This window comes from Engystomops pustulosus, chromosome 2, assembly GCF_040894005.1.
Source record: "Engystomops pustulosus chromosome 2, aEngPut4.maternal, whole genome shotgun sequence".
Taxonomy (NCBI): domain Eukaryota; kingdom Metazoa; phylum Chordata; class Amphibia; order Anura; family Leptodactylidae; genus Engystomops; species Engystomops pustulosus.
The window spans coordinates 69,656,286-69,684,263 of NC_092412.1; the positions used below are offsets into that span (position 1 = coordinate 69,656,286).

General features: G+C 39.7%; 1 protein-coding gene across 3 annotated transcripts; it reads left to right on the forward strand.

Moving 5' to 3' along the window:
* Nucleotides 1-917: 917 nt before the first annotated feature.
* Nucleotides 918-27,968, forward strand: RUBCNL (rubicon like autophagy enhancer). 3 transcript variants are annotated; one of them, XM_072135229.1, is made up of 16 exons: nucleotides 918-1,072; nucleotides 9,785-9,882; nucleotides 10,145-10,247; nucleotides 11,152-11,823; nucleotides 13,941-14,026; nucleotides 15,092-15,281; nucleotides 18,416-18,523; nucleotides 18,939-18,984; nucleotides 19,066-19,189; nucleotides 19,629-19,771; nucleotides 21,696-21,760; nucleotides 22,797-23,035; nucleotides 23,541-23,602; nucleotides 24,934-25,087; nucleotides 26,939-27,029; nucleotides 27,291-27,968. In XM_072135229.1, exons 2-16 carry the CDS (start codon nucleotides 9,811-9,813, stop codon nucleotides 27,437-27,439), a joined length of 2,304 nt encoding a protein of 767 aa, XP_071991330.1. In that variant the 5' UTR covers nucleotides 918-1,072; nucleotides 9,785-9,810; the 3' UTR covers nucleotides 27,440-27,968. The 3 variants fall into 3 exon arrangements, with proteins under 3 accessions (XP_071991330.1, XP_071991328.1, XP_071991329.1); XM_072135227.1 differs by lacking the exon at nucleotides 918-1,072 and adding an exon at nucleotides 7,229-7,355; XM_072135228.1 differs by lacking the exon at nucleotides 918-1,072 and adding an exon at nucleotides 7,314-7,365.
* The last annotated feature ends 10 nt before the right edge of the window (nucleotides 27,969-27,978 follow it).

Sequence of the window (27,978 nt, forward strand, 5' to 3'; positions counted from 1 at the left end):
ATAGAAGCTGCTATGGCTGTTGACGCTGCAGTTATGCCCCTGAGCATAAGCCTATGGTGATCTGAAACATGAGAAGCTTATCTTTGACATCATTGGGGGGGTGGGGATTTACCGGCCGGAAAAATTACGGCAGGTCCGACCTGGCATAGTTTTGCGGAAAAACCTGCAAACTGAAGTTCACAGCTTTTTCAAAATTACACAGGCACGGTGGGCGCCCTGTGCCCACCTACTCCGCTGGATGCCACGCCACTCTACGCCCACATGGCAGGAAACAGCCATAGAAGCAGTGATCAATCTCCCCCCATGTCTATAGATACTATAGATCACAAAATAGGGGCTTCTGAAGTGATTCCCCCTGCAGACACTAAACTTGACTCATCACAGGCAAAGATGACCCTTCTCTCCTCACTAGCATATGACCAGAAAGAGATATTGTTTAAAGGTAAACGGGCGAGATCTCATACAAAAGAGGGGAATTGCTAATCCAGGACAAGCCCTTTAAGTATAAATTTGCTCTTTCCCGCCTATAAAAATAACGGGGGCTGCATTGTTATTTTTTTTTTAATGACTGAAGCATGACAGAGACAGGGACCCTGCTGTACTTTTCAATGGTAATGGATGGTAAATGGAAGGGCTAGTGGAATCAAACAAATATCTGATGGTCATGTGAACTTTGCCTTTTTTGGAGTCTTTAAGGATCACAACTATTTTCCATTTTTTCAGCAATCCCTGGAAGTCTCGCAAACTTTATAACATATGAAGTATTAGGAAAAGAAAGTTCCTCTACCAGCAGTAGCTATCCTAGCGCTGCATACATCACATCAGCCATATAGCTGAGCTGCAACCACCCCCTGCACTCACATGACCCTGAGATTAGGGTTAGTGACTTCTGGGTGAGGTGCACGAGCCGTGGGCGGGGCCAGAGAGTTGTTGTGGGCGGGGCAGGCCAGCACGTTACAGAGCAGCGCTGAGGGGAGATTAGATGTGATTCCCGCCTCCCGTGCTCTATATGAGACAATCTACAGTGCGCCGCTGCCGGCCTGGATTATTACTGTATATACGCGGAGCTAAGGTAAGAGGCAGTGCATGCCGCGGCTATGATCTATAGAACATTATATCCAGCTCTGTGATGGACACAGTGCGCTATTGTTTCCCACTGCTCTGGGACCTCACATAAGTGACTGATAGTGATGGCTCCTGACTAAGTCTGCTAAAAGTCAGGCATAACTTTAGTAACAGCTCCGCTTCTCCTGTGCAGGATCTGTAGAGGGGGATCACCCTCTGTAATGTCATGGTATCAGGGGGTTTCTCATGGGGGTCGGGGACTGAGCATTAGAGCCACAGATCCCCATGCTACAACTGATGCTAAAATCATGGAAACTATCTCTTCTAATGACATACACAAGGGAGTAACTTTTAAATCCTACAGGTTGTTGGGGAATATGGGTGATGTGGATCCCCCTGTGTCTGTGTTTTGGCTTCTGATGTCTGGGTTGTGTTCACACACAGCTGATCTGTAACAAATATGTCTCCTTCATTTGAATGGAATTTGCTGAAAACCATTTATCAGCTGCCAAAACATTCACATGAAGGGAAGCGACTTTCCTTCTGCTGTGTGTGAATATCCCATTTATTTTTAATATCTGGAGCAGAAATCTTGTGCCTGGCACATCTTCATCCAGAAGTGAAGTATTGATATGCCAGCCTTGTACCATCCCCCCCCTCCTGACCACATCTGGAGGGCTCACATCAAGGATTTAGCATAGCTTCTTACATATAAGAACTTGTTCAGTTTGGGCCCCCTCCCCCTCTGCTGGCTGGGATGGTAGGGGGCTCCTGGCAGTCCTGCAGGCAGCTGCTGACCCATGTGTTGCTGCTTACATTCTTCCTCTGTCATCTGGGAGGGATGCATTCATATGCAAATGAACTTTACTTTTAGCCCATTTAACCCTTACCTCCCTCATTTTTCAGTTTAAGCCTATATGCCCCATGTTTACTGTCTACCTATTGATTTTGCTCATAAACCTAGATATGAAAATTTTACCCGCTGAGAGTCAAATCAAAAACATGAACTATGTTCTCCCCTATATACTAGTCCCTTGGTATAGTGTGTGTGTGTGAGATATATTAAATGAACATCTGCACAAAGTAAAGCACAGACCTGTAGATTTCCATGGGTTTACTCCTAATAAACTGGTAATAAGACACCAATAGAAATATATGCCTGTTCTGGACCTTTGAAAACTTGATTTTCAAAAAAAGGCAAAGTTTTTTTTTTTTTTTTGTTTGTCTCCATTACAGATTCTGTTGATAATGGTAGTTTTTTAAATATTATTATATTACTGTGGGCTTGGAACAAAAATACTGAATCCCTCTACCACAGAAGGCAGAATCCAACCAAAAATGTTGCAACTTGACAACACTGCTGAATCAAAACTAGGCAGCATAAGGCTGCGCTCTCATGGAACATTTGTGTTGCATTTTAAAAAGTGATGCAAAGGCTTCGAGGGGGGCCAAAAACACAAAGCCATCAAAACACTTGCTAATAAGGATTTTGCATTGTAAATATGGGAAAACACAAGGAGCTTGATCCAGATCACAAACATTTCAGTGGAAACGTATATGCGACCAGGTAAGTCCCTCGCTCATGGCCTTTGCATTACTCTTCAAAATGCAACACAAATGCTGCATGTGTAGTATATAGATTAGTAGTATAGATGAGTATTGGTATATTATTTTGTTTAATCTTGCCACAATTGTATTGAATGTAAATGAACAACATTTGCTACTAGCAGTGTGAACGGCTTCTACCCCACTTTAATTAATATGGGAGATGGTATTGATTTATCAGTTGTGCTCTCCTCTTAGGGGATGGCCAATCCTCATGATCCCAGGCCTGATTTCTGTTCAAGAGATATCACAAAGAGAGGTGCTCCTACATATGGCTTATTATATTCTACCTCTATTGGTTATTTATTATAGGCCTTTCTCAAATTTCTGACTTCACCAATTCTCTTTTTTTGTTGAGGAAAGAGAGAGTGGCTGATTTAGAATCAAATGTCCCAACACATTTATTATTTTTCTCCAATTGGAAATTGCACAGAAGCACTAGACTAGTAGAGTGATAAAAACAAGCAGACAAACATTTTACTGACTTTTCATGGATGTGCAAAAAAAATTGTACAGATGTCCCTAAACCCGCAGATTTTTGATAAATAACACTAGCTTAATGATTAATGCCCCCCATAAAACTACACCGAACATGTAAACGTTGTTTTTTATTTTTACTGGAATTGGCATCAGAGATTACTCAAGTAAATGTGAACTAGTTTAATGCATTACGGTAAAGAAAACTTGCCCACCAGTACTGCTCAATAAAGAATAAGACAGCAATAAGGAGGAAACATAAACTTCCTGGTAATCCAGCACTGCATCCTGTCTGTCATCCTACTTCCCAAAGCAGCTGAGTCGGAAATGCACTCTCCTTAATGTGAGCAAAAGTGGCAGATTTTCAGAAGACTCTGCAGAATCAGCAAAGTCAATGGAGGGTCCTCCCATCCATGGTTAACCATGGTCAGTAGTCCAACATGGGGGGTGGAGACCTTGGTTTACAGGTCCCAGGGCAGCAGACAGTGTGGGAAATATGCCTGACATATGGTCTATATTCCATAGACTGTATATGCTCATGGCAGTGGACTAGAAAGACTTGTCCAGGACATGATAGTTTTGAATAATGGCTTGGTTCAGCCAACATACATTTGCTCTACGGCCAGCTCAAAGTAATTTGAACCTGCTGGAATGAGATGTATAACGTTTTTGTCTGGATCTACAGTTATAAAATATACACTTTCGACTTGCATACAAATTCTAATTGAGTAAAAACCCAAGGAACCTATCTAGTATGTAACCCGGGGACTGCCTGTACACAGTTACTAGAGATGAGAAATAGCATATATTCTGTGTTTGTGGTCATGCTTCTCCTTTACGTGCTGTGGTCTGTAACATCGCTGCAGAAAGAGCGCCTAAAATAGGAAGCTGTGACCTTTAGTGGTTACCAAAGTTGTTTGCTGTTCTTTCCAAAAAGTGTGAATCTCAACAAGTTCTTTTATAAGAAAATGCAGGTGCCAGCCTTTGTCTAGTGTATCTACATAATTTCACACTTTGTACCTTTTAGGCAGTTTTGATGCTGCTTTAGTCCCTAAATGTACAGCTCCCATATAGTGACTTGCAACGTGTAGTCTTACAAAGAATAAACCGTTTATTCGTTAACAAAATTTTTTTGCAATGGATTTGGACTTGAAAAGGTGTAGACTTGTGTGTCATCCAAAGGATTTGCTGTGCAGTTTGAAAGGAAACCTGAAAAAATGTAGGGTGCAGTGCAAAAGTTATCAACGTGGGTGTGTTATCCCCTAAATGCTAACCTAAGATAATAGAGGGGAAAACCATATCAAAAACTGAGGAGCGAAGCCTGGTCCCAATGTTCAGGTTTGTGGTGTCGTCCTACAGCAGGCGGACCTCACACAATGGAAACAATGGGATCAAAGGGAAAAATGACCACAGATTGAGGGAGCAATCCTGGTGCAGTTCCAATGGCAAAGTGGGTTTTATTTCATAAAATCTCTTGTGTACAACATGTTTTGGCCACGTATCGCAGCCTTCATCAGGTACAATCGGAGGATAACGACAATTCCATTGTATTGGTATTGTTGTTATCTTCCCATTATGATATGCAGTCAAAACGCATTGTACACAGGCGATTTTATGGAATAAAGAAACCACTTTGCCATTGGAACTGCGCCTTGATTATTCCTTTGAGTGTTTCTCCATTTGATACAATTGTTTTCACCATATTGTAATTGACCGAATATATAGTAAAAGCGACTGAAACACAAAACAAAAGGGGGAATTGGAGCGTGGCGTATGGCAGGGAGAGGAGCTGTATTTACTGTTCTAACTTATTCGCTATAGTCTCCACCAGAAAACCGATGGAGATTATATCTGAAATGTCAAACAGGTCTGACCTGGTGGAGTGAAATACACCTTCAGATTTCCTGGTTGCAGGGTGGGGGTGGGGGAGTATTAAGCCTAGGGGCTCTCTCAGATGGCTGTGGTTGGTCTGTGAATCCTGTACCATGCAGTGGCCAGGTTTCGAAAACCGACCACGCTGCGCAGGATGGAACTCCAAGCTGATGCATTGAGCTGATGTACAACTAAATATTACCATTTCCTTTTCAATACACCTTTGGCGTTGGCTCTAAAACTGCTATTTGCTAAATACACTGGGTATTTTGCAAGTCTCTTTTTCTGCAATATGCTGCCTCCCGGTGTGCACTTACCATGCATTCTTTGGTTCAAAGCTGTTTGCAAGTATCCGAATGCTCTTGGCTTTTAACTTTTACTTGCGTCATAAGAATTTCCGAAGAAAATGCCACAAAAATGAGGATCACATTTTCTAATGCTGTCTATTAATTTGCACATTTCAGTATTCGGCTCGGTGTAAAATCACACTTTGTCACCTGTATGAAAAATCTCCTACAAGCATCATGCTTTTTTTAATTTATTTTTTTGGTAAATCAGTAGTATAGTTCTCTACACTTGTCTACACAAAAAAAGGTGCATATTCCTTTAGAACTTGGCCAAAGGGGCCCATATGGGGGAGGCACACTCTAGAGATGGATTGCTCTCAAATAGCAGGAAAAGGCAATAAAAAGATTTCAAGCAGCACGTTCCAAGAAACTGAAGATAAGGGGAACTTAAGAAGACGAACACGTTCTAACCAAGAGCAATTTTTGATGTAAAAAAAGGAAAATGCTAAATACTTATTTGCTTAACATAATGTAATATAAGTCAACTTCTTCAACTACCGAGATGATCAAACAAAGTGAGTCAAACCATTAATTTTGACTGTACAGTATGTCCAGTCACTATATAACGGTTGTCAGGAAAATACAGATGCTCACATGAATCCATGACTAAAAGAACTTCAGGACATTGTTCCTTGGTGTCTTCTTCCAAAAATCTGATGTGACCTGAATACTCAAATCCTGTAATTATTCCTAAGTTACAGTGCCCGGATTCCAGTAAAACTTGTTAAGGCGAGTTCTACTTATTGTCGTCTAACCGGTTAGAATTAAGGATGATACTTAAAGATGGAGATTGCAAAAGACAAGTACCTCTTGATTATGTTTATTTTCTGACAAGAATTCTTTCATGTCCACATGTGAACGGAAATAAAAGTAAAAATTGTAAGTTATGATACATTGTGGATCTGTATCACACAGAGCTGTAGATGTTCTCTGGATGCTTATAACATAGGGCAGTGATGGTGAACTTTCTAGAGACCTAGTTCCCAAACTTCAACCAAAACCCAGTTATTTATCGTAAGGTGACAGCTTGGCAATTTAAGCATTAACAGTCCCTGCTCTGTCACAACTTTTAATCACATCGCTGTTCTGAGGGCACCAATAAAGTAGAAAGGGGGAAAAGAAATGTGAATCATCAGCACCTCCTAACCAAACCTCCTGAACAAGAAGAATCACAGGGCCTGGAGCAGGAGCTCGCAGGATAACCCAGGTCTGTCCAGACCTTCTTGCTTCTTTTGTAGTCCCAGGTAGCTCAGGATGACTGCAGCATTTCCTGGGCTGTCGAGGACTGCAGTAGGAGGCCTTGAGCTATGTCTGGCAGTCTCTTGGGTGTTGGCCTGGCTGCCCACCGAGACGGCTCCGATTGTCATCTCTGGCATCTGTGTTAGAAGTTACTGATGGCTGAGGATGGAAGTTTTTGGTTCTTTGGTGATATGTCATTTTGGAAGATCAAATCTCTAGACACAGTAAGAGGAGATGAGGTGTAACTTCCTTCAAGTGAGGGAGGACCGAGTATGGAGGTTGTTGGTATATAGGAGTTATTTGTGGATTTATGGACACAGTAGTTTACTGTGGTGTGTGTTTCCAATCTTTTCTTTGGAAAATAACGTCCCATAAAAAGCAGACCCTCATACGTTTGCATCAATTGAACATTAAAAATGTATATTTATAGAATGCAACAAGTAAAAACATCAGAAATTCAGGTTTTGTGACTTTATCAGCTTTCTGATGAACACAGCAGTTGCTGTTCTAGAAACCATCGAGTTCCTCGTTTCCCTTTGTCTGTGCCAGAGTAAAAAAAATCCTCACTCACCATTGACCAGACCACATCAACTTCCTTATAATTGCAAAAAAAGATGACTTTTAAAGATTTTACTCTTTTTGTGCAGAGTTGAGTTCTTCTTAGATCTCCTATGCATCTTCTTTTCCTTATACTGTATTATGCATTATCCAATTTCTGTTACTATGGGGAGTTTTCTGCTGATCTCTCAGGTTAGTAATGGTAGGTTTTTATTATAATGCAATCTTTATATTAATCTTTATTAATGACTCAGGCTTTTATTGACCAGGTTCTCTTTGATATGTTGCTTATAAAGGCTTGCCTGACCCATCTTCTTCCTCCTAACGTCGTAGAGAATGATCAGTCTGGAGCACTGTATAAATTGCCCACTAAATGGCTAGTAGGTAGAATATACATTTTGGTAACTTTGATTAATTTGGCGATTGTTTGCTTGTAGTTTCTGTATAACAAATGGTTTGTGCTGGTATTGCAGTTCTGTTGTATAGACGTGAATGGGGCACAGATGCAATACCACACACTACCCATGGTCAGAAGAGTAACTATTTTTGGAAGAAAACTGACATGTTTTTCAAGGTTTCTTTGGCTCTCAACGTTAATGGACAATAACTGAAGATTGCTAGGGGTCCAACACCACGGTCCCACACCAAGCATTTGATATTGGCAGGTGTATGAAGCCAGAAGATGGCTTCTTAAGTTGTCATGTTGTGCTTTTGCAACTCTCCACCCATATTTTTTTTTATTTTTTTTTTTGTTTCTCCAACAGAGTTTACAATAAGGAGCAAAAAAACACTTTATATCTAAAGCCCTGGCTCTGCTCTCTGTTGATGCATTTGACAGGGCCAGTATCTAAGTGATCGGTGAAGGTCCTGACTGTTGGACATCATCATTGTTAGTTTGTTAGTAACTTGAGCTACAGTAGGTCATTTTAGGATCTGATCAAATGGGCTCTCTAACACTGCCCACATCATTAATAATGATTAGGTGCCAAATTCTGTTCACTTTTTTTCTTTTCTTGGACCCTTTTGGGGAGGTAGTAAGTGCTGCATATTCAGGTATACCTCCTACATTTGCAACAAAGTGATTGGGCCCTTTGCCAAAAGATCCAATTTTTTCATTGGATAGATGGGGTCAATTATACCATTTGCACATCCATGTGCTTTAGCTATATCTGTTTTCAAATGCTATGGCTAATGCAAGCCTTTGATTTCTGAGAATCACATTGTGGCTCCAGAAGCCTTCATTGGGACTGGATTTCTATTCTAAAGATCTGTTTCTAGATTATATGGGGTAGGACAGGTGTATGAATGGATTCCCTTCAGCTCTGTAGTAAAATCACATTTCAAGGTCTATGAACTCGCTGCGGCCCCTGGATCATGTGGGTTGATGTCATCTGTTCCTGATGGAGAACAAAGCGAATAGATTTATCAGAAGCTGACTGCATGGTTTTCTGGATTTTTTGTGCTCAAATAGAGGAACATAATTTTACTGTTTATTTTCGTCCTTGGACATTAAGTAATTTAATTATTATAGAGATAGAACAAGCACATGGACAAAATTGTGAATGAACAAAGTGTTTTTGTATGGGAGAAGAACAGAGCATGTATTGTATGTAGAGGTACCTTACTGAATATATGATGTACCATATTACTTCCCCCGTTACTTGTATAGCACCAACATATTCCACAGTGGTGGATAACAATTTTGCTTATATACTCTCTCAAACAAATCTAAAGAAGAACTCCTGGAGAATTTAGTTTTCAGTGCCAAGACTAGCATATCTTGTGTGTAAAAATGTGGCATCGGTAAATGGCGTCATGAGCGAAATAGAAATACATTTTTGTAAAAATTACAAAGGTACAAAGTTAAAGGGTCATTCTGAGTTTTAACAATTTATCACGTATCATTGGGCTCCACATTATGATAATGTCATATGTCTGTATCACAAGGCCTGCTTGCTGGTTAGTGTTCATTATAGGAGCTAAAAATCCCAGTGGTCCGGTGAGGTCTATGGTCTCTTCCCTCAGCAGATCCCAGGGTACCCCTCATTTAACAAACTTTATTGTAGCGATCACAAAACGTGCTAAAAGAAAGGCTCGTACAGGTTGGTCACACAGGACCAAAAGGTACTGATAAATGAGCTTGGCCCAAATGTGAGTGGTGTCCACTCCACAGAGCCATATTGCATAAGTACAGTATCTTACAAGAACATTTTGTGGCAGTAGGATTCTAAGATAATATTAGCAGCAATTAAAAAAAGGCAAGACAGACCTAAAACAAAGGAACTATTGCCTTGCGACCCCCATCTTTCCTGGGGTCAACAACTACAAGAAGGAAAACTGATGTAACCAGGGGCAATGGAGTCATAAAGAGGGTCATATAATAAAGTAGGATGTTGAGGCACAGCAGTAAACTGTTACTCGAGTCACCTGTCCCATACTTTTGTGAAACCTTTTTGATAAATTGCATCCATGTGTCTAGTTTTAATGAAGCCAGTTTTTCCCTTCTAACTCTTTATTTCTGCCTATAATCCCGATGAAGCTGCAGATTTATAATTGTGTCTATTTATCTCTACAATTCTTATCCTAGTATATGATTGATTTCTGTTTGTGTATATTTCCAGGCAACAAACCTTGTAAATTCCCAGCCATGTCTGTACACACCTTGACGATGACCAGCTACAATACAAGGAGAGGTCATAATGGTGCGAGAGCGACACAGGTATGAGAGACTGTATCTATGGGCAATTTCTAACACCTGCTTGTTTGAAGGAAGTTGCTGACAAAGAATAAATCTTTTTGTTACTTTTGTGTGTGTTGTTTGCAGTGTTGCTTGGAATATGCTTTAGTTCTTGCTTGCATCTCAGTAAATAATGGTGCTTGTAGATGGCTAAGGTAACTTAATGTCACACAATGGCTGGGTATTGTGAGACTGGCATTTGCTGGACAGTTTTATTCACACATTTGTATTTTCAATTTATTAGGTGGTAAAGTATAATAAGCTACATCGGGACTATAGGCCTTCATACTCTCCCAGATCTCCGATGACCATGACGCCAAGGTTCCCTACCATTCTATATCCAGAAGGTATTGTCATGCCATGGGGTTGTGTAAACTTACTTGTTGCTGCCTTCTTCCGAGTATAAGCCATGTCTTCCTCCCAAAGATATTAAAAATGTTTTAAAAATATATTTTATTAGGTCCATAATGTGAAATTTAACTATTGTCCTATACTTTTTTTTTTGTTTTGTTTTATCAAATTGTTCCAAAGTCTTGTGTTGATTTATTGTGTATAACCTTATATAGGATAGAGCTCCTAATCTCTTACATACAAAACAAAGTTAAAGGGGTTGTCAAATATAACATTTGACAATATTATTTTATTGTCAAATATTGACTAATATTTAGGTGCCGGGCTGGGGAGGGCTTTTTAAATGATGTTTCCACGGTTTGTCGGAGCTGTGTCCCTATATGTTTACAACTTCTGTGCAGCCTGGAACCTGATACAGCCCACCCCAGCATGGCTCCTCATTTTTAAGATTTGGACAACCCCCTTTAAAGGATTAATTAATGTTGGCACTAAACAAGAGTATACTGTTCCCCACTGTCTAGATAAGTCTGCTCCAGCCATTTGTCTTGGAGCCTATAATACATCATAAGGGCCTTTTCAGACAACTGTGTTCAGTCCGTGAATCACATACCTGCCATGATCAGATTTCATAGACCATACACGGTGCCAGGCATGAGATCCGGTACATTATAGTGATACATGGAATGCCTTCTTCCCTTGTTATTATGTGTCGTTCTGTGGGGAAGCAGGGACTTCATATATCACTATGATACACGGAGGCCGAACCACGGTTGTTTGTTTTAGCTCTAATAAGATGGGAACATAAATTGTATTAAATATGTAGAACACTTCAGCTTGGTGTCTTCCATTGACTAACATGCCTACACATTTCTTTTATTGTAACTTTTTCTTCTCTTGTAGTTGAATCACCTCGACCTGCGGTTATTGGAATTGGGAGCAACTATGCGTCTTATACAGAAAGTGCTAAGGCAATTAAAGAAATCCTTTCTTCTGTGTTAAACTTACCAAGCAGTATTAAAACACAATCGCCTACAAATACCCGGTTGCAGGACAGTGATTTGGAGAAGTGTGAGGGCAGCAACACAGGGGACAAAAATGTGAATTCAGACAGCAGCCCAGACAGTGTTTCTGATGGTATTCTTTCAACGCCAAGCTCACAAAATGACATCCGATTTTCTAGACACAAAGCAGCTTGGGATAATTCCCAGCTGGATGCTGCCATTACTCCTCCCTCAAACTTGTTTGCATTTGCACCCCCTGCACCCATCACAAACCGGCCAAGTGTACCTGAACTGGAGATGACACCTTTCGTTAAATGCATCAAATGTGATGAAGTATTTTTACCTGAACCTGAAGATGTCTCCACTATGGACTGGAATGTGAACCCACGGAAGGAGAAGCGACGCTTTTCTTCACCCAGTATTGCACCCGGTAAATTAAAGCTACACGATCCCCCTTTAGAACAATTTGCTTTGCTTATGGATGAGACTTCAATAGATGATGAGATTTCCACTGCAGAAGACAAGAAGTCCTTAAAGAAGAGATCATGGTCTGACACAAATCTTTTTAAAGGTAATGTGCAATTATTATTAACTTGTGAACACCTTCTGAACTTTTAAAATTTTTTTTTTTTACCATGATATTTGTTATAGCGGATGTATCTGCTTTCTGGAATGTAATGATTGACTAACATTGTGGTGCGCACGTTTCACGTGAGGAATGTTTTTCCCCTTGTCGGTTACTGTTTACATGCATGGACTTGGGACATCATTCCTTTACATGCTCAGATTCTGTGTAAATATGTATATTGCAGATTCGGGTGTTACAAAGAGGTCTCTGACTTTTCTAGCTTAGTAGCTGGTTGGATACAACATTTTGTTGCTGTGTTCCATTAACTCTTGTGAACACCTTGCTCCATCTTGCTCTCCTTCATGGTGGTAGGCATTTAATTTTTCCTTTTGGCTGTATGGGAAAGTGTAGTAGACCATGCTGTGCTGAAAAGTGGATCACCTCAAATAACAATGAGCAGAGGTCTATTTAGGTTGTCATGTTAATCCTACAACATCTGAATTCATGTAAACAAATTGAGACTCCAAAGTTGCTATGACTGTGACCTAAACAGTGATCAATTGTATCTTTTATGACTTAACCTCAAGGTTTCACTTTAACACCGTTCACTAAAATTACATAACCTGCTCATTACAGTCGGGTGCTGCAAGAGAACAAACTTTTCTCTGTTGGTGGCCAAAGTCATTGTGCCATTTGGTGAAGCAACAATCTTCTCTTCACCTATAAAGTGAAAGTTGACAATATGGAGAAGACTGGTTTGTGCAGGAACACACAGCCCATTACAGTTGGAAACCATGTTTTTGCTTGGTTATAAAATGAGTTTTAATTTTGATATTGGAACTTCAAAACAAAGCCTTCTGTTGGTTATGTAAAGAGTAATTGTTTGACCTTAAGCTGTTGTACAGGGTTGTAAATTCCCGAAGAACCGGTGCAGTCACATTAGTTTCACGTTACTGGACTCCACTTACACCATCAGTAAATCAGTGTGCAAGTCAGCTGTCAGTCTGGATTAGTATTACAAGGTTTTATAATTGATGGGAGTTTTTTTATGCATATTAGTGGCTGGGTGTGTTGCCTATGCTCATTGTTTGTTTGTTTAATGTTGTTGTTGCATGCTTGGACAATAGGAGCTTTTATAGCCAACTGGTTTCTCAAGCTTCTTTCCTGTACAGAAACTTCTGTAGCCTAGTATATGAGCTTCCAACATTTTAGGTTTTGAATATCTCCAGCCTGCAAATAAAGCGTAATTCAGGGTACCGTAATTAAAGCGTAATTATTATTATTATTATTAAGTTTTTTTGTTTTTTTTTTTTCCAATGATCGGCCAGGTCTGACATAAGCCCCCAGGTCAGTCACCTGGTCATGTCTCCCCACTAAGTCTCCCTTGGATCCATAGGCTAATGATATTGCTTCCATTTGTCACATGTCAGGGTGACCTCTATTTTGGATAATCTGTCACAAGCATACAAAGTGTCGCATACAATGTCTCTAATCTGTGTATGTCTCCTGTAATTTTTAAGAAATGTTACTTTATTAGTGTGTTCATGATAAGGAAGAAGTCACCGATTTATTCACGAGCAGCCAGATAACCGAACCCTGCAGTTGCTGATTCTCTGACTGCCTCTTATATGGAGGCTTTAATCAGAGGGAGGGGGGTACTTATAATAGGAGGACTCCTGGCTCACCCAGTATGGTGTGTGGTTCATGGTTAGCATCGTTCAGTGTAGCCACACTCTCTATATACCATACAATGAGCTGCAGACTGGGACTATGCATTGCCAGAAAAGCCAATAATGGATGTATATAATCCTCATAAGAGGTACAGTGTTAGGCCATCTGAATAAGATCTTTAATTCAATGGATAGCACATTCATTTCTATGGCCTCCTATAAACAGCAGTGGTTTGCACGGTCCAGTGTCTGAGGCTACTGCCTGAGCTGCAAGCTAGGAGCAGGTCCTATTTGTGCCCGTGTTTGCTGCTTGGACAACCTTTTCTACATTCATGGGCATGCGAGTGGACACATTGGACTATGGGTCCTTTGTTTGTGGCCAGAGAAAGCACATGTTTCTGTGCATGTAGGGTAAGACTTAGAATTGACTGTAATTGTTTTCTGTTGTAGCATCTGAGAATTCTCCGAACTCCAGCACAGACCCAGTGTACAGCACCGAGGAAAACCTCCATGAACCAAGTGCAAGCGTGGAGAAAGTAAGAGCTCTGTTAATAATTATCCTCCTTATATGCCTTGACATTCTGTGCTCTGACCTTTATTACATTTCTCTGAAGCTAAAATTGCTGCAGGATAAAATGGAAATGGTGGAGTTTTTATTAAAATTGTGAAATAATGCATGGGCAGCCAGGTGAGCAGATTAGTGGAGAAATTATGAATGGACATCTACCACTAGGATGAAGCACACTGAAGTAAACCCAGCACACTGACATACTGGTGTATGCCCCCTCTAGCAGGATTTGCTCTTCTTTAGGCTAATTATGCCCTTGTTTTTGAGAGAAAAAAAAATTGTAAAAACGAGTTCAGTTAGAAGCTTAAAGAATTGCAGATCCTGCCAGAGGGTCCTTTAAGTCCAAAATCAATTTGCTCCTGGATAAGATGTGCTGACTTTATTTCGAGGAAAGATTTTAGCTACAGAACCGTACAGTGCCACTCCCGTATGGCGCCATGAGGCCATAGCGATGTATGGGGGGCGTATATACACCGTTCATATGTTTCCACCCTCCCCCATACGTTCGCTTGAATGTGCCCTTACATTGTTACATTGTCATCCACTGATGACAATGAAAAAAAAATGTTGCTTTCTTATGTTAAGCTTCTCTTTCCATTGTTACTGGTTGCTGTCAATAAATCTTTTAGTTATGTATAGTTATTTGTTAGCTACTATGATGCCTTCACTATTGTCGTCTTGAACCTTCTAAGCTACTTGTCAGCTACCTTGTATACCTAATCGTAATAATATTCCTTACTACTTAACTACTTCTCCTTACTAAAGGGTTGTCTGGAGGCTGAAAAACATGGCTTATTTCCAAAAAAACTCGCCTGACCATGGGTATGTGTGGTATTACAGCTAAGCTCCATTCACTGCTATACATCTGAGCTGCAGTACCAGCACTAGCCATGGTCAGGTGGGGCGCTGTTTTCAGAAGATGGCAGCCATGTTGTTCAGCCTCCTTACAAACCTTTTACATTTTATATAAAATTTAAGTTGAGTGATCTTTGTGCTGCATGTGTTAAGTGACACTTTATTTTCCTATGTGCAGGAAAATGAACACTTTCTGGCAGCGGACCTATATATATCCCTGGTTGAGATGATGAAGAGCAGTATGCAGTATGAGCAGTGGAAAACAGAACCAGGGTTGCAATGGATCCAAAAAGATCCAGTGAACATCGGCTGCCGGAGACGCAAAACAAAATCTGAATCTGCCACTTCTGTTGATAGTGGTTATGAAGGTACATACCTCTCCTATATATATGGTATTCATGTGTGTAATAAATGGGAAGAGCTAATATAGGCAATGTGAATGTCTATTATATTGCACATGGCAAAGAATAGGTTAATCTTTGTCCTATAGATTATAGAGTACTTGGATAAGGGAATTCAAGGTATTTGGAAATTTGGTATCCAGCAATGTGATGACCCAGATTGTTGCTCTAGCGCCGTTACCTACATACTGCTGCTGCTACTAGCTTGATTAAGAACGATTATTTTTCCACCCCACAACCACCAAACTTCCCTTTTGTGTGCCCGGTTTTGTTTAGCTTGCATATGATTGACTTGTATTGTAAGTTTTCTTACATTAATGGACAAAACAACCTGTTTTAGGATGTATGTACACAGTACGTAAAACCTGTTATGGTTTTTTTGGTCTCCAAATGACTAGTACTGAATATAGGCACGTTCTAATGTCCAAATATGTCATATATTTTGATAGAGTGGACTAGGAAAGGAATTTAATAAAAATGTTATACGGTTGGGGTGGGACTATAAAACTATAAACCACTTGCACACCCCTCTACAGGTGCGACCATTCACCCGTGGCATCGCCTGTCACTGCTGGGTCTCTTTTTGCTCACAGAGGGCGTTGGTCCATCCTCTCCACAGCTGCACGCCTTCTACAACAGGTTTTGGCCTGTAGAAGCACATTAAATGCATCTAGCCTTAGGTTGCGTCTTGTCTGCAGATCAAAGACTGTCTTAGTTATAGCACCCATGCCCCAGAAGTCCATGCGCTTTCTCAAGCATCCTTAATCCCTCTACTCAGAGACTCTTACCTCCCAGCCTGATCCTGTCCCTCTTAGTGTTTGAGAAGCCAGACCTTGTGTATCCAACAACAAACCTTACAATTTCTCAAATTTGTCAGAATTTCCCCTTTTCCGGATCACTGCTTGTTCGTTCAGCAACAACACATTCCTTTTAGCAAGGAACTCCGCTACTGACTTATTTGGTGACACCACCGCTGGGAGCAAGTGAGCTGCAATAGTCTTTCTCACCACTATTAGAAGACCACTCATAGCCAATTTTTATTATTCAGCTGCACCTCTTTCACAACCCAGCACACGGATTAGTATATTTCTAGGAAGTTGCATAGAGAAAACCTTTTCCAGAAGGTTAAGTGCCCCAGACCAAAAGGTTGACAAGTGAGGGCTGGACCGCAGCATATGAGCCATACATGCAGGAGATGACGCGCACTTTGGACATGTAGCATCAGGCCAAACACCTATATCATGAATGAATTTGGGTGTACGATAAACTCAATGTAGAATATACAATTGTGACCTCCAACAGACTCCCTAATAGACACTTAATAATTCTCCTCTAGTAAAGCCCCCACCCTTGTTTGTCTGTAATGGGCCCTCCATCTCTCTCCCATTTCTGCCTAACCCTAAGAGGGAAACGGTCCCGAAATTTGTCTAATAGAAGACGATACAGCAAAGATACCATTCCAGGTAAATTGGTAGTGGTAGCTATTCAACAAATAAGTGGGTCTGGTTTGATGTGTAATGGAGTCAGTCGTTTTTGTGCCTCAAACTAATGGTGCATTTGAAAATACCTGTAGAAGCACCAATCTGGCAGTGAAAAATCCTCCTGCAACGTCTGTCACTCATTTGTGAAAGTTTAAACAGGCCCACAGAGCATCAGTACAAGCTATCCTCAAGCTTCAAAAACACCAAGGCAGCATTGTTCCATAAAGGGGCAAATTCTGTGAAACCTACAAAGTTTCTTAGCTGAAGCCCACATTGTATGAATAAGTTTCATCATTGGGAGCCAATAGGAGCCCTGGCAAAAGTCCCCCCCCACCCCCACCCCCCCCAATCCAAGGTCGATAGTAGATGTGTGGTGCCTAGGTAATAACTCAACAGAATCATTAGGAAGTAGAACGCTTGTGCCTGCGGTTGGGACCGCACCATCAGCCTCTGTGTATAAACTGAGACCTAGTGACCCTTCTAAGTTCTCAGTATAAAACATATGATACTTGGCCATAATTTGAGTTTCGCTGTTTTTATAGGTCATTCTGGTCGGAGGTGGACTATGTGTACCTTTGGTATATTATATGACAGTGATGGCGAACCTTTTAGAGACCGAGTGCCCAAGCTACAACCAAAATCCACTTATTTACCAGGAAGTGTCAACATGGCATTTTAAGCAGTAATTTATTGTTACCTGTTCTTCCACGTCTTTCAATCGTATCAGCCCCTGAGGCCACCAATACAGTTGAAAGAAGGGCAAATTCAGACTCTCATTGTAGCTACTCTTCAAGGTCTCTCTGTAGAGGAAGAATGGTTTTGCCCAGCAGTAGGACCTCCAAAGAGAATGCAGCCCAGTCCACACCTGCTAATTTTACCTGCAGTTCCAAACAGCCAATAAAGTGTCGCTTTAGTGAGCAGCATCTCTTAAGTTGCCTGGGACTGCAGGAAGATTTGGTGAATTTGTTCCTGGTGAACTCTGTCCTGGGTTGATAACCTGAGTGGCCACAGAAATGGCTCTGAGTGCCACCTCTGGCACCCGTGCCTTAGGTTCGCCACCACTGTTATATGACATTTGGATTACAGGCAGTCCCCGGGTTACATGCAAGATGGGGACTGTAGGTTTGTTCTTAAGTTGAATTTGTATGCAAGTCGAAACTGTATATTTTATCATTGTAATCCCAGACAGAACTTTTTTTGGTCTCTGTGACAATTGGATTTTAAAAATGTTGGGTTGTCATAAGAATCAGGATTAACAATAAAGCTTCATTACAGACACATTTGATAACTGTTATAGATGATTATTGTAGCCTAGGACTAAAGTACAATAAATTATCAATCTCCAGAGGTCCGTTTGTAACTAGGGGTCGTATGTAAGTCGAGTGTTCTTAAGTAGGGGACCGCCTGTATGCACTGGGCAGTGGGTGTAAGCTCTACACATGAAGACTTGATTTAAAAAAAACCTGTTTGCCCAGTTGTTGTATAAGCCACCATGGCCATCTTTGTAAGATCTTCAGAATGCCATTCAAACAGGCCAGAATGTCATACAAAAATTTATGAGATTTGTTACTGTAAATAATGAGAAGATTTAATTACTTATTCTTTCAATTACATTTTTAGCCCCACTGCAGAATTCCCCTGTTGAAACCATATTAGAAGAGGACGAAAATAAATGCTCCAGTAGTGATGAATCCGATGAGGACTCCGATGATGATTTTGTAATAATAGGTAAAATGAGTTCTTATGCAGAATATTGAAAAACTGACTGAATTAGAATCCGTGTATTAATACAACAGTAGAATAAGGGAGAAATGACTGTGTTTCCTGTTTGGAGAGGAATTGGGGTATTTATACAGCATATAAAAGGGAGTTTGTTGGCTACCAAATCTTGTTACAAGTAATCACAGCGGTATGTAATCCGGATTAGTTTGAGTATAAAAATATGTTTTACGGTTTTTGAAGCATCTTTAATTTTGCAGAAAAGGTATTTGTTTTTCAAAAAATTTTTAAAATAAAATTTAAAATTAAAGCTAAGCAGTAAATAAAAAATATTCCACATACATACATATACCTATGTATATAAAATTGTGGCATGCACAGTACTATTACACTGCGAAGCAGTAACCAAAATATTTCCCAACAGAAATGGAAGACTATGAGAAACTGATCGCAAAAAAGGAGCCTGAAAGGTATGATCAGATTCTAATTTGATCTATCTGTGGATGTATTGGCATGGGATGAATGACTTACCATGCTGTGTGTTTTTTAAGATCCAATCTTCCAGTATCAAACTCTGCTGAAGACACGGCCAGAAATCTGTACAGAGCTTTCCGACAGCAGTGGACTCAGGTTGATGGAGAGGTGCTACCCCCTGCAAGACCTTCTATAGAGCCGGTATGTTCACAAATCATGTATCAGATGTATCAGGTGTTCCCACAAACAAGAATTTTTACCTTGTAGACTGGACCCATCAGTGCCTCAGGCTCTGTATTGCTGCTATATATACTGTGGGTGTAACACATTGCTTTTGTCAGGGGATTAATGGGTATACACCACATATTAGTTCACGACACTTTGAGCACCTGGTTAGAAGAAGGCATTTCATGAATGAATTGTCATCTGTAGAAGTCCTTTATGATATGGTGAAGCCATTAAGTCCTCTCCTTTCACAGTCCTTGGTGACCAGACCCCCTTTACACAAATTCTAGTCTCTTATGCTTGAGGAAGGGGCATTTATATATAGGGACTAAGAATATATATTCCTAAGAGATCTCCATTCTTTGCTCGTAGTAAAGGTGTCAATTGTAGGGTATAATGTTGTCTTCTCTTCTAGCTCGCTCGTAAAAACGCCATCCCAGAAGAGCTCGAGTCCAGTGTGAGTCTGGTCGAGGAGTTTAAACGCTTTAGAATGATGGATTTTGAAGAGTGGTCTCCTCCTCGCTTCCAGATTATTACTACTTTGCATCCCTACATGACGTATGTACTCTCCATCCTTATTCTCTTTATATATTGCCTTGATGAGATAGACCTTGTATGTGTTATGAATGAATTTGACTGATTTGGTAAGTTGTGTAGCGCTGTGTAATCTGTGCGCTATATAAATAAAGGAATTATTGCTAATTCAATGTTAACCTTATTACCGACCTTAAAGTGTGGCAGATTTATCACAATGACTTATGATGGATGATCTGTGGCATTATAAGATTATCTTGTCTAATTGTCTTTCCTATAAGTTGACTTTGTTTACGCTTTAAAATGAACCAAAGTTGGTGCTTCATTGGCTTATGCAACTTTGGCCATAGCAATTACTCATACCTATTCCTGCACTGGTAAAAGAACGTGGTACACTAGACGCTTTCATACACCCCTTTTTATTGTCCGGCCCTTTAACGAATTGAGCCACATAGTGTTAAATTGGCAAAGTCGTGATGAAAGCTACAATAAGCAAGTTCATTGCAACGTTTATGGTACTGTACAAATACTGTTAGGCCAATCTCTACGCCCTTTAAGGCAGCGGTCTCATCCATGAAATGGCGATAGATACAGTGCTATATGATCTAACGTCCTTGAGCTCTGTGCTTGAGCTACTGCACTTTACCGATATTACAGCAAAACACTGTAATATAATTTAGATTTGTGCACCCCAGACAATTTTTAATCTTTTTTTATACATTTTGTGTAAATTATAAAGAAAATTGGGCAGACTAGGTAAACAAGTTTTCACAAACCATAGGCCAGCAAATTACTATGGGATCTCAAGCAGTCCAAATACAGATGAAAGGAGTATTAATGCAATAAAGTGACGTAGGGCTCCATTCTTAAAGGACATCTACCACCAGGATGAAGTATTGTAAACCAAGCACACTGACATACTGGAGTGTGCCTCCTCTAGCAGGTTATGCTCTTCTTTTAAGCTTCTTATTCCCTGTTTTTATTTTTTGTTTTATTTTAAAAAGGATTTTAAAATTTCAATATGCAAATGAGCCTGAGGGGCTCCAGGCTCCACAGTTTTTAATGGAGCCCTTGAGGCTAATTTGCAAATTTTTTATTTTATTTAAATATTTTATTCTAAAAACAAGGGCATTAGAATTTTAAAGAAAAGTGGATCCTTCCAGAGGGGCTACACACCAGCATCTAAGTGTGCTTGGCTTACAATCCTTCATCCTGATGGTAATTTCTTTTTAAGGGATGGGTCTGACCTCCATGAATCTGCAGGTTAATAATATGTTTACTTTATTCGACACCCTATTATCTTGGTTTTCTACCGAAGAGACATTGCTTTACAACGTTGCATACGGGGCTGTATGCAGTAAAGAGAAACTTCTCTACCTTGTTCTGTGTTGTTCTTGGAACTATAACTTTTATGAGAAACAAACTTTCCCAAATAGCGGCTGTGCACTTTGCACTTATTGAATTTGTGATATGGGACGCTTTATGGCATTGTTTTGACATGGTGAGAAACAAGTCAGAGGATACATGTACACGTACTGCAAAATTGGCACATTTTTGTCTCCTGCAGTCATGTGTTATATTGACTTTTCTAGGGACAAGTTTTCTTAGAAAAGTGAATGCTGAGTGAGATAAGATATGTAGATTATATAGGGGAGTGGGTGCTGCAAATGAATGACCGAGTCACTGTGTGAACAGTGTCCCTTATCAATGATGTCTGCTGATATTGTCCATGTAGTCCTACCTAGTCACATAACAGAGCTATACTCTAATTCTGTTATCTAGAATGTGTGGGAATTTTCATTAGGTGACACAAACCTCCTTTCCCTATTCAGCACTTATCCAGTGTGACCTCTGTATGAAGGATACTGTCCATATAACTCTAATATGATTTGGTATTCTAAATTACTGTAGTATTTTTCTTTTAAAAAGTTGTCATTTTGTCTTCCAGGAGGGATAAAATTATGGCATCACAAAATTATTTATGTGTTGGCTGTGGAACGAAAGTAGAGTCAAGTAAGTAAATGAGTTATTTTTGTTTATTTTCACATACAAGTGTTGAAAATTTGAGAAAACTGTGTTTTGACTCTTTACAGTAATTTTTTCTTTAACCTGGTATTCAATAATCCAAAATGGCAGATGGACAGATTTGAAAATTTCTCAGTAGTACTTCTTCTCTTCATTTAAATATGCACTCATATAACTATGGGTTTCGTTACTTGGTTTTATGATGCTTTGGATTATAGTATAGGTTATTGCCTCCCATGCATCGTTAAAGTAAATCGTTCATAATGATCATACCTGATAAAGCATTGTCACTTGTGTGTCCCTCTGAGCACCAAGTATCTGTCTTTATATAACTTTCTCATGCATTTGTCCAAAAATCAACTTTTACAAATATGTAAATGAAGCTGATGGGCTATGGGGTGTCACCAGAGCCCCTCCAATCTCACAGGCTAAAACCTGGTCATCGGTGCACTTCATATCTGCCCCCCGGCTTCCTCTGGAATCTCCCAAGAACCTGTGATGTCAGGCTCAGCTATCCAAATCTTGGGCATGCGCGATACTATCTTCATTTTGTAGGCTGTCTGCTCTTTGTCTGAAGCCACTTCCGGCTTCAGTGAGGCTGCAAATTGAAGATGGCATTGCAGATGTCTGAAATTTGAATTGCTGACATCTTGTGCTGTGAGAATGTTCCTGAGGATGAAGGAGGTGGGTAAGAAGTGCTCCAGGACGCCATTCAGCCTCATTTTATATAATATTAAAAGTTGACCTTTGGACAAAAGAAGGCATAAGAAAGGAATATAAAGACAGGCACAGAGAAAACATAAGTGCATACATAAATTCTGTATGATTTTGAGATTTCCTTTTAACCTCATATGCTATTGACTAGAAATGCTAAATCCCTGTATTCTGTATGATAAAATCAATGGCGCATAGCTATGACAGGCGAATGAATCGCTTTTATACATTCCTGTGTTCATTCTTGAGCTGCTCTGGTGGAACATGGTCTATTTTATGAATGAAACCACATGCATTGTTCTGTATACAGGGTACTCCAGCAGACTGCGCTACTGTGATTACCTCGGCAAGTACTTCTGCGATTGCTGTCACCATTACTCGGAGAGCTCCATTCCTGGCCGCATTCTCTTGAAATGGAACTTCAGTAAATATTACGTCAGTAACTTCTCTAAAAACATTCTGGATAAAATATGGGACAGCCATACGTTCAACATAGAGAGTGAAAACCCAGATCTGTACAAAAAAGTAAAGGATCTGAACAGAGTCAAGGTTAGTAATGTCCTCATACCTTATTGTCCTTAGAATTTGGGGACTAACCCTCTGAAAGTAAACTCTTGAATAAAGCTTATCGAAATCCATAGAAATGTGCCATGTTCCATTGGATTTAGTACGTTTTGAAGACCTTGTATCTGGAAAAACATGGCTGTTAATACGAGTACTTGTATTTCTGGGGAGAAGAGGCAAACTGCATAAAGAGAGAATTGTAGTAATGGTCTATCAAAATAGTTGTAATCTTTTAACTGAATACTTGTTGTTGTGGTGATCTGGTTCCCAAAGCAGTGTATTAGGCAGAAGGGAACACACACCTTTTTCTGCTCTTCTTAAAAAAAAGCCTGCAAAGTCTCACACAGAATACCCTTGCTTATGGTTCCTGAAAGTAATGTTATATGACTGCAGCATTACAATTATCTGTAACCCTGGCCTTTACAAGATAAGATAGAAGAGTCTTTGTAAAAAAAATCTTTATTATTATTATTTTTTATTTTTCTTCTAGGAAGTGCAGCAACAGCTAATTCACATCAGGACGCTGGTGACCACTTGTCGTTTTGCTGACGGGTAAGGATCACTTCTTGGTTTGTAGCATGTAGAGTGATGAGATGGTTTCCTCTTTATTGCAAATCTGTGACGTGTGAGTCCAGTGTGTATTATAAGAACAGGAAAAATATCTGAATAATTGACTAGGTATATAGAAAAAATACAGTCTTCTAATGGTCAGACCAGTAGAATATCAGCCTGGTGGCAACTCCCCTTGTGCACAGATTACTTTTCTCATTAGCCACATGTTATGCTTTAGGGTGTGTGCACCACTGACCACTTCCTTCGGTAATCGACCCACTAACAAAGAACAAAGATCATCCTTTAAAATCAGTTGATGGAACATAGTGTTGATGTTCCACAATAAAATGATCTAATGCTATGAGCACAAACATTCAGTGTATTTATCATTTGCAGTTAAAGGATTGTTCCCTTTTTGTGTTTCACTTCCACTTTTTATTTAAATCATATTCTAATTGCAAAAAGGGAACTTAAATTAAGCATTTTCTTACTCGTCTAGAAACCAGAACCCTGACCAGTGTAGACGTGGGTCTGTTTGTCACTTTAATCTGTGGTTAAAAATATATATCCTTCGTTTGTTCCATTATGCTCTTTTTGTGGCCATACCCCTAACGCTCCTTGTTGGCTGCACTCTTTGTTTCTAGTGAGTCTTGGTGTCATTTATGCATATGACTCCTGATTCTAGGTGGGTAGAGGAGGGCCTGTTCCAAAGTAAACTTATCTTGAATGGACAATCATCACATGGATAATTCTGCTACTGATGAGGTTGGCCATAGCTTTAGCTAACCAACTGGAAAGTAGAGAAGCCAACTTGTCTTAAAGTCAGCCGGTAAGGAGCCTCACAAGCTGCTGGAGCTGTGTCTCACCCTCTCCTGCAGCTGCCGACTGTGTGAGGATAGGGGAGGGGCTCTATCTCATGTCTGCCTGGATACAGCACAGAGAGCAGTACTGTGTATGTGTGTTTTTCTGTCTGCAGTATCCGTGTCTCATATGTATTCCATGTGTTTATGAGCGGCATTCACCTTGCCGATGTCCGTGTGTGTGCCTCATTGTAAGCCTCTGTGAACCAAATATCCTAGAAACACCTGTGTGGTGTCATGGGCAGGATCAGGCTGTCACACTGATAGGAGCCCACTGTCACAGTACAGGATCAACTGTGTCACAGCGCTATGCACACTAATTCCAGGGGATTAATTGATTATATCATCCGGACCGGATATATGACATCATGTTCTCCATGAAAAAAAATCTTTATATTAAAACAAGGCTTTGAAACTTAATGTGTACAAGAAGTGATGTGATCTAAGCAGAATCTCCTTTTTCAATTACAGAATAATAAAAGCCTTTGAAGATGTTCCTGACCACCTGACCCAGGAGCTGCATCTTTTCACATGTGATGATTTGTATAAAGTCAAGCAGAAGACCCTTTTGCCCTGTCTCCGGGAGCTCCTGGTGCAGGCTGTGGACCATGTGGAACAATGTGAGGTATGAAGACTTTTCATCTTGTCTTTTAGTAGGGATGTACGGGCCATGTGTATGACTGGAACCAACTATGGCCACAGAGGGATGAGAATGATACATAGATATTATTTAGTCTATATTATATTTGGTCTATCATGAGTTGCATCTGTAGGATCAATGTCCACTTTAAAGCAATGTGGTTTTGTGGGTGTTGTAGGGACTTTTTAGATTAATGACTATAATCCATGTCTATCCAAATGAGGCAGTTCTTTTGTACCGGGTAATGTTGGTTAATGGCTCTGAACATTTTTCATCAATAGCTCTGCATTGATCTGCTTTCTATGTGATACTATTTGTTCATGTACTGCGGTGAAGGTGCATAATTTTTCATTCATGGAAATATTTATGCAAATAAAAGAAAATGTATCCAACGGTGTGTGCCATGAATCCTACACAAGCACCACCTGCAATTGTGTGTGTGTGTATGACAATTTTGCTCCACAAAAATGTTTATTTGATAGAACCTCCAGTGCATTATTCACCACTGAGTATCCGTCTGTCTGTCTAATAATTAGTTATTTATTTTGACCAACAGCACTAAAAGTAGGAACTAACCTTAGTAGGGTAAAGGTTAAACCTCTAAAAGGGGGAATGAGGGGGAGGGTGAAGGAGAGAGAGTGCCGTGACTCAGACATGTTGGTCATATGACTTCAGCACCAAAAATAGATTTGTTATTTTTAGATTTTCAAACTTGAAGATTTTTTTTTTTTTTGTCAGCTTTGCATCCAAATATAAGCACAAGAAAATGTGTGTGGAGGTTTCCTTATTCTGCTGTCTCCCTGTTTATTAATATCACATGACTGCAGTAATACATGACACTTTCCTTCACTTCCCTTATACCGTGGCCTTAGTTTTCAGCTAACTGTAATTTCATAAGACTATCGGAGCCTGAGGCAGCTTGTAACTTACAGTGTCTCAGACTGACTGTATTCATGCACCAGTGGGATGTCTAGTAGCGTTTTCATTTTCTGGTATTGTGTGCATATTTATGGTGCAAAATGACATTTCTAGTTTCAACCAAATTTTCCAACTAGCTCAACAAGTCTTGGATGAAAAGGGATGTGGATTAAGATGGTACATATTACAGTAAAAATACAAAAATAGAGAGAAATTGGTATTTTTATATTTTTATCTTACGAACCAGCACCAGTTTGGACTGATTTGGCAAACTTTGTGCAGCGCTGCAGAATCTGTGTGCATTATATAAATAATTTATTATCCAGTGCTTCATATGTTGGATTTAAATACCATACTTTTTTTCATTTTGTAAAATGGTATTAGCTGCTAACTATTTTGTAGTGTGAGAAATCTGATTACTTATAGTGATTGCTATACAGGTGGCCCCCTACTTAAGGACCCCCGACTTAGACGACCCCTAGTTACAAACGGACCTCTGCATTTTGAGCCCTAGGCCAGAATGATCAGCCATAACAGGTGTCTGTAACTAAGATTTATTGATAATCCTTGTTCTTGTGACAACCCAACTTTTTCAAAATCCAACTGTCAGAGGCCAAAAATATTTTGACTGGGGTTACAGTGATAAAGTATTTGGTTCCAACTTGCATACAAATTCAACTTAAGAACAAACTTGCAGAACCTTTCTTGTATGTAACCCGGGGACTGCCTGTATATGAGAAGGTATATATTTTACTGTCTTTACCGCAGCAGATGTACAGTTAGGCTAGTAAGGAATTGTGCCACCTGGCGGTGGCTGTAACAAATGACTCTCTTGATAATATCTAAATGTATATATATTATTTTAAACACTATGAAATTAAAGAAAAACCTTTATAATTTTGCTTTTTTTTCCTTTAGTTGTGCATAGCCAAAGGTTTTATCTGTGAATTTTGCCAGAATTCCAGTGTGATCTTTCCGTTCCAGACTGACCTTTGTAGAAGATGTGAAGGTATGTATAGTAAATAATGCTCTGGTCTTGGTTCTGATACCATTGGATTGAGAAGTGCTGAAGGTTTATTTTGACGTTGTGTAGCTCTAGGGATGTATTCAGACTTTCCCTATTAAATGCCTACGATGTTATGTAATGCATTGGGCTGGGGTTCAGTTTTATCTAAGCATGCATTGTAGATTAGGGTAAAGTGGGGTACAAATATTCTGCTCTTGTTCTGGTCACTGGGTAATATATCCTACTGTTTCCTCTACGTCCTAGCCTGTAAAGCCTGCTATCACAAGGAATGCTTCAAGACTGACTGTCCCAAATGCTTGAGGATCAAGGCGAGGGAAGCCCTGTACAATGACCTTGAATTCACATCCAGTTGTGAAGAGGATTCGAGCTCAACATCCCAAGTGCAAGAATGAGCGATCTGTAAATTTTACCTTGTACATTTTTGTATTGCAGTGTTCTATTTATTAGCATGTAGATTTGCTTTGATCTTGTAAAGTTTTATTGAATGTAAAATTACCAGGAAGCATTTTATTAAATGCTTTAGTTTTTTTTTAAGGTTTACTTAGTTTGTCAATAGATTTTGTGCCTTAACTTAAAGCAATGTCCTGATGGCCTGGGGGAACAGCATGACGCAGCTCTTAAAGGTTTGCGTCATTGTTTTAGTGACTGATATTATAAATATGGAGCGACGTGCAATCATCTGATTTTTAACTTTTCACCAAAAGTGTTATAACAGAGTTTAAAGAAAACCCTGTTTTTTATTGTAATTATGCAATTGTTTTTTAACATTTCGTGTGTTTTTTTTTTTTGTTTGTTTTTTTAAACAATTTGAATTTTACTGTCAACGAACAGAAACCTTAACAGGGAATGTTCATACAACTGTTTACATAAGTTTCCAGTATTATAAAGAAGTTAAATCTTTAATAAAATGTTCAACTTATGGATGTTCTCT

What these genes read in the sequence shown, in the direction of transcription:
- RUBCNL (XM_072135227.1), top strand. Translation starts at nt 7,277, where the DNA reads ATGCATCTTCTTTTCCTTATACTGTATTATGCATTATCCAATTTCTGT. An exon ending in TACCATTCTATATCCAGAAG is followed by an intron (nt 10,248 to 11,151) that starts GTATTGTCATGC and finishes CTTCTCTTGTAG; the next exon opens with TTGAATCACCTCGACCTGCG. An exon ending in CCTTTGTAGAAGATGTGAAG is followed by an intron (nt 27,030 to 27,290) that starts GTATGTATAGTA and finishes TCTACGTCCTAG; the next exon opens with CCTGTAAAGCCTGCTATCAC.